This window comes from Drosophila guanche, unplaced genomic scaffold (assembly GCF_900245975.1).
Source record: "Drosophila guanche unplaced genomic scaffold, DGUA_6, whole genome shotgun sequence".
Lineage (NCBI taxonomy): Eukaryota > Metazoa > Arthropoda > Insecta > Diptera > Drosophilidae > Drosophila > Drosophila guanche.
In genome coordinates, this window is record NW_022995752.1 from 1,868,136 (window position 1) to 1,875,342 (window position 7,207).

The 7,207-nt window shown below is 39.0% G+C and overlaps 2 protein-coding genes across 2 annotated transcripts in view; one reads left to right on the forward strand and one right to left on the reverse strand.

Moving 5' to 3' along the window:
• Positions 1-281: 281 nt before the first annotated feature.
• The window catches only part of LOC117588047 (glycoprotein-N-acetylgalactosamine 3-beta-galactosyltransferase 1), a 9,202-nt gene continuing 2,276 nt past the window's right edge, over positions 282-7,207 (reverse strand). The window contains exons 2-4 of the mRNA XM_034279099.1: positions 2,088-2,251; positions 1,138-2,027; positions 282-1,077 (exon numbers count right to left, since the gene is read on the reverse strand). Of these exons, the coding sequence (XP_034134990.1) occupies positions 838-1,077; positions 1,138-2,027; positions 2,088-2,130 (1,173 nt within the window). The 5' untranslated portion in view covers positions 2,131-2,251 and the 3' untranslated portion in view covers positions 282-837. The remainder of the gene's footprint in view (positions 1,078-1,137; positions 2,028-2,087; positions 2,252-7,207) is intronic.
• On the forward strand, positions 3,922-4,902 carry LOC117588048. The gene is made up of 2 exons (XM_034279100.1): positions 3,922-4,242; positions 4,305-4,902. The coding sequence occupies exons 1-2, from the start codon at positions 3,948-3,950 to the stop codon at positions 4,472-4,474; spliced, it is 465 nt and encodes a 154-aa protein (XP_034134991.1). The 5' UTR covers positions 3,922-3,947; the 3' UTR covers positions 4,475-4,902.

The following is a 7,207-nucleotide window of genomic DNA, read 5'->3' on the forward strand; positions in this document are numbered from 1 at the left end:
TCATATGAATTAATTAGTTAACAGCTATTTATTATATTCGATTACAATTTGAACTTTAAATTTAAATGAACGTGAACAAATTGCATTTGCTTTTTGGACTGCTTGCTGGAACTGCTTGGTATACAGTATGGTATAATTTAGGGAATTGTATATACACTGCTTGATACACTGCTTACAACTGGGTGAAACTGCTTGCTCGAGTGCTCTCATTTTCTTGCTAGCCAAATTCACAACCACTTTTAAAAGCTTATTCAGAGACCCAACAGATGGCGCCAACTGGATTTTCCAAATATAAACAATTATGTTTTATTCTGTTAATACAATACCATTTTATTAAATAATTTAATTTATCAACTGTAAATGCTAATACGTAATGCCTCTCAATCACAATAAAGAAATCGTAATATTTCGTTATATATATAGAGCTAAATAGTCGGTTTTTTTTGGGACTTAAAGAAAACAAAAAAGAGATACCATCATATCGCAAAATTATTTAGGCAAACTGCGCGATATCTTATCAAAATTTTAAGAATTCTAACTAAATGAAAAGGGAAATAACTTCCCAAATATACATACGCCTAAATATACGAACTATACTTAGTTAGAAACTATAGTAACAGGCTCTAAATTAATGCTAATTTATAGTTAATTTTGGTAATTTGTACAAATGGAAACGCAAAGGGAAATTTAACTAAGGCAAGAGGGGTACGACAGACACAACACGGAATCTACTTGTAGTCTAAATGGAAATGGATATGGTAATGGCAATGCTAGCATAGCTTAGAGTTATATACAATAGTTATCTATATACATCCAGGGGGCGGGCCATCCTCTCATTTATTCCGTCTTGGTTTCAGTTTCTACGGAACGTTTGGACACCTTTTCGCTGGACGCTTCAGTCACCGGCTCTTTCGGAGCTGGCATTAGCTCTCCCACACCCAACTTTGTGGGCAGGGCATCGGGAGCATTGATGATGCCATAGGGTCGCAAATGGTAAATCAGATAGTCCAGGACATACATTTGATTTGGCGAGACATAGTGAAAGGATATGGCATTGTCCGAACAGCAATCCAAGCCCTAAAAGAATAGAAAGAAATTAGGAATTTATCGACATTGGAAAGCAGAGCAGAAACCAGCCTCATCGGTCTTGTAGAAGATGTACTGCCAGTACCAGAACTTCTTCTCCGTATGCGCTGGTATTAAATGGTGTTCTGGCACAAAAGGAAAAAATCGTCCCCGTCCATTGGCATCGCGGGAGTCTCCGGCCAGCACCTTGACATTCTCCAGGCACTTGCCCATCTCCACATCCTCGGCACCGGTGTTCTCCTGCTTGCACATTTTCGGATTGGGCAGGGCCTCCTCAATGAAGCGACGCACTGCCTCGCGACTGAGGACATACCCAGCACCACCGGACATGTAACCCTGCTTTACGTACGGCTTAAACTTGCAGCCAAAGTAGACAGGGGTCTCGGGGTTATACGGATACAGCATATAGCGCAAATTCTCCACTATCGTGTAGGTGTCGTCGTCGGCCTTCAGGAACCAATCCGCATCGTTGATGTGGTGCTCGTATATGTACTTGTATGCCTCCTTCGTCTTGCCCCACAGATTATTCCGTCCCTCGCCTATGGGCAGAGCCACAGCATCTAGTTCTTCATCCTTGGCGGAGCTCATGAAGATCAGCTTGTTGCAGCGTTTCCCCCACGTGCGCTTCACGTGGCGCGCCTTCTTCTGGTGGTTTGTCGGATTGGTCATGATCCAGCACAGTACCCGCACCTCGCTATACAGCTTCTCCGCAATCGAGGCATTCTCATGAGCATGCTCATGGGTTCCCACATCCTGCTCTGGCCCCGTCAGCTCCATCATATCATGGCTGTGATGGGCATCATTGACATCGCCATGCCGGTGGCCATCATAGGGCATAAACTCGGCACGTTCCGGCGTGGAGTACACAAAGAGCTCGGCCAGGCAGAAGCCCACTATGAGGCCCACAATCAGTGAGACAAAAGATCGCTTATTCGAACGTCCTGCGGAAAATATGAACGATTATTTATGAATACCAAATCAAAGTTAAGTTAATTACTTACCTTCATTGAGTATGGATCGTCCAAGCAGACTATTGGCAGTCATTTGGCTTTAGTTTGGGATTCTGTGCGGGTTTGGGTTTTCGAATAGAGTTGGAGGAACTCTTTTGGGACTTTCTTCTTTGGTTGAGTTGATTTATATCCACTTTGGTTTTATCTTACATCTTCTGCAATACAAGATCTGCATTATAGAAACATGTGTACCATAGATTGATTGAAGCTCGAACTCTGAGGTGCAACTGCACTCGTCTGTCGCTCATTAACAAGTGTCAGCTATCTGAATATTTTGCGGGTTGTGGCTCGTTTCGGCTTGCCATCGTTCTGAAACTGTGTTAATCTCATGCAAAAACGTGACAATTTCTTGAAGAATCGCTCATTGCATTCCCGCGTCTGCCGACTGCTGCTGCAGCTCTGCTTCTGCTCTGCTACTGCTTGATAAATATTTATTTAATAAAACATTTTACTTATTTCTTATTTGTTGCATATTTTTCATTTGCAGTTTCTTTCCTACTAAGAGTATGCACGTCTTAAACATTTGCGATCCGCTCGTTCTTCCTCTTTTTAGCTCTAGAATTTCCGCTGAACGTTTTTTGGCATTTACTCATAGATTTGTACATGTATCTACATATGGCTGTACATATCTATGTGCGGTGGTACACTTTGTAAACATATTTAACGATGGAATAATGGCCAAAAGTATCTACAGCAAATTTGTCTAATTTCGAGTTGGTGTCGTAAAAATCGCAAGAAAACATTAAACATTATCTAAACATTCATTATGTTTGACTTTTCCAGTGCAAATGTTGAACAAAGACAATTACACGTTTGACACTTGACTGAGAAAAACCACTTGGGGTGTGAGAGTTATTTTTTGTGGAAGAGTTCGTTGGGGTGCGTTCATATAGTTATTCATAAATAATAGGCTAAACATATAGTTCAAGCTCTTAGTAAAATGAAAATGAATATCAGCGATCACTTGAGATGTCTTTATTTACTTGATTAGTCTGTATAGATACTTCTGTGGACCACTCACTGCTCCTTCGAGTATCTTCTGCTTATCCTTCTGGGGATATCTATTGGATGTCTTTTTAACTTCACTACGATGCTTCGCAATTTATACGTGCAAATGTAACCACATTATTGGACTCAGCAATTACAGCTGCGTCAAAAACAGCTGTGACAACCGATGAAATCAAAATACAATTTATTTTATACCCATCATTATTTAAATAAAATAATAAAATGATTTCCGAGTCTTTGCAAATATTCAGAACTGCTGTTAAAGTATCTTGGACCGAACAATACCACGTTTCGTGAAAGAATGCAACCGGAGAGCTCAATGAGAGAGAGTTTTAAACAAAATGCAAGTGCATTTTCCGAATTATCTTCTATTTTTTGCTCCCTAATGCATTTTTTATCAGCTGGTAAAAGCAGACGACTGCAGTCGTGCGTGCGTTTGCCAAAAAGCGATAATATTTTATGGTTTGTTCATTAAAGTAATTGATTTATTTTGAATGAATCACATGGGTCTGGGGTGAAACTTGGGCCTGGGCCTGAGGCGTGGACTCAGCCAATCAGCAACTACTTAACCTTATCGCCAAGTGATATTTACACTTTATCGTTAGGTTTGGCAAGGAGTATAGCGATAACGTTTCATGACCATTTGATGGTTTCATTTTTCAATCACATTTTGTGGGTCAATTTTTACCGGCAAGCCAAAGTTTCCCAATAACTTATTCCATTAAGAATCTATTAACACAATCAGTTTCTGGGAATTGGGTTTTATCAATTGAAATACACTTATCCTTATCTTATAGATAATTGCGGAAATTTCCTCCATACATTTGATTCCCATAGCGCGATATGCAGCAGCGCCTCTCTGCCGATTGGTCGGTAGGAGATCTGAACTTCGTGGCATTATGCCACATCTTGCAACAGCTTCAACCTTATTGCCAGACACCAGTGTATGATCGGCTTAGATCTACAGGTGATCATAGACGTAATTTTTGTTTGTACAGCTGCCCCATAGTCTACACTACCTTCCAATTACGTTTGAATGAGCTACAACTCCAAAAATTTCTTAATGTTCAGTTCCAGTTCGTATGTCGTAGAAAAATGATATCATCTAAAATTCAGTTACCTTGGCTGTCCAACAAAGGTAAGAAAGATCATCCAACGCATAAATTGATTATAATTTCTATACAATATATTATATTTCAGTTCCCCTGGGGCATCTGATTTTGACAGTTCTGACTGGTCTGGTGGTATTCTTTGGATTAGCAAAACTAGTGTCCGTTCCGCTGCGCATCGATAGCTTTGATAGCTTTAGATACCCCAACCTCCAAGAGGAGGATGAGGGCCGACAATCAGGTCAAGGATTTGGACCCTGAGCCTAAGAGGGGGCATCCATGTAATTTCAATGAGTGGCTGTCGTTAAATGTTATGTGAATTCAATTGCATCATGTGGGTGGAGACCTCATTGCCAGCACTGCCACCATTTTGCAATTGTAATTTTAATTGGAAATTAATTAAATTTAAGCATATGCCAGTCCGAGTTCCATTCCAGCAATTAAACGCAATTTAATATCGTTGTAAATTTGCCTATCATTCCAGATGCACGAGGAAGGCTTGGCGCACCTTTCAAACAATAAATATTGTATCTAATTTTAGAATCTAATCCACCATAAGTGCAGTCGCTTCCAATTGAAAATTAGCAATATAACCAACAAAAAAAGAGTAAATTATGTAATTATCTATTGCCGAATCACGAAAATGAACTCATTTGACAACATGCGTGTCATTCATACTTGAACATATGTATGTACATAAGTACATTCGTATATATAGTAATATATACAACTGAAACTTCGTTCCTTGCGTTTTATTTATCAAATATTTGGACTTTTTTTATCTGCAGACAATTACACTGCCACGGGGTGTTATCATTGACAATTAAGTTGGCAAATTTGAGTCCGTAGATTTATAGATAAAATGTTTATCATGGGTAGACACCCCATATTAAACTTTTATGGCAATTTATATAAAGTTTATTACGAGGAACGTTGTATATATCATTTTTAAAACGAATTATGTTTAATAAGTAAATTAAATTATAAAGAACTTACTGAAAGAAAATTATACAAAACGAGAAGGGACGTGTGAGACGCATTTTACACGTCACAACTTTTATACCCGGTACTCAGTCAAAGTACCTGTCCCATATTTTTTTTTTTCGAATTTTACATTTGACATTCAACATTTTTTCTACATCTGTCATATACATCTACATCTACATAACTTCTCACGCCAACATGCTATTTTCGCCCCCCTCCCCTAGAGCCGCACACTGCATCTGCAGTGGATCTCCATGGCTAAGGCAGAGACGCGGCAGAAGCAGAGTGTGAATGAGAGAATGTGAAAAAAAACAAGTAGCTTTTTGCTGGACACTGCCAATTTCTTCATTGTGGCTTTAATAATGATCCAATCGGATCCCAATCGGAATTGGTGATCCTATTTTATTTTACGTTCAATATTGTAGCTCTGTGAGTTTTTCGCCCTTTTGCATGGGCTGGGCTCATAATTGAAATACACTTGTAACAGTGTGAGCATACAGAAGTCTGGATGCAAAATTTGGTGGCTCTAGCTTTTATGGTCTATGAGATCCAGGCGCTCAACAAGACGGACAGACGGACGGACAGACACACAGACATGTCTATATCGACTCGGCTATTGATGCTGATCAAGAATATATGTACATACTTTATGGGGTCGGAAACGTTTCCTTCTGTGTTACATACATCCACTTTGTGCACAAATACAATATACCCCTATTTACTCTTCAAGTACCGGGTATAAAAATGAGGCGACTTCTGTGGCTCTCAAGTAAATATTTTGTAACCACTCTCTGCATAGAATCTTTTAGAAAAAAACATTTATTAAATCAATCCCTATATACACATAATTTGATGCAAAAAGCCGACTCAAAAGTTTAGTGAAACTGGATAAATTATTATGTCATTTGGTTTAATAGATTTCGCTTTCCGCGCTTACCCTATGGCCGTCCACACCAGCGTGACATTTTACACCGGCCCGACTGAACGTCATAACCAAACCCCTAACCTGAACCCTAAACCCGAACCGAACCCGCCCAATCGGCGAATGAGAGCCCAAACCAATTGTTTAATTGTTTTGTTTGGCCGCCGTTCCTCTTGGGGCAATAAAATCAGCCACGCTCCACGATTCCGCTCAAGTTTCAATTCATTTCAGTTTTTTTCCCAGTGGTTTTTTGTTCTTTTTGTTTTTTTGGGAGCATTACATATGAGTATTTTAAATGAAAATGCTTTGTGGTGTGGGGTGATATTATTTCACATCACTTTCAATTGTTTGAATGCTGATAAAGAAAATAAAATAAAACAAAATATACATATGAAATACTGTATGTTTTGCTGGTTATCAATGTGGAACTGTGTGGTTGGAGAGGGCGGACTACTCTTATTGTTATCGGTGTACAAAAAGATATATGGCTTGCAGGCATCCGTTTGCTTTCGGTTCGTTCGCTTCCATCAAAACAGGAATTTATGTCGATGAGTAATGAGGAGCATAGAGATTGTGGCTTCCTACAATTACTATCAAAATAAACTATTAGGAGACACAAACATACCCTCTCAAGTACAGGGGATATTAGTCTTAAATTCAATAAAATGATTCGCAAATCAAACTAAAAATTAATTTCTTTGAAATTCTGTTCTACTTAATCACTGCTTGTTTAGCTGATCATAGGAACCAGTTGTGAAATGTCTACATCTTGATGGATCATGTCTACGTCATGTTAGTCACAATGACAATACCAACCGACAAAGAATGGAACTAGAAACGGATGGGATTTGTGGTTCTGTTAATGAATTATTGTCAGAAATGTTGTCTTTATCTATTGCCAAACACTAAGATATTCTTTTAGTTATTGTGTCTTTTCTACACTCTGTTTGGAGAAATTAGACTTGTGTCAAAGGTCATGAATCTGTATACCAAAATGATGACAAAGTAGCCCAATGACCTGGACAACAACATATTTATGTCGCTTCCGATGGGGATCTAAATGTTTAATCTTGAACCGTGCACCGAGA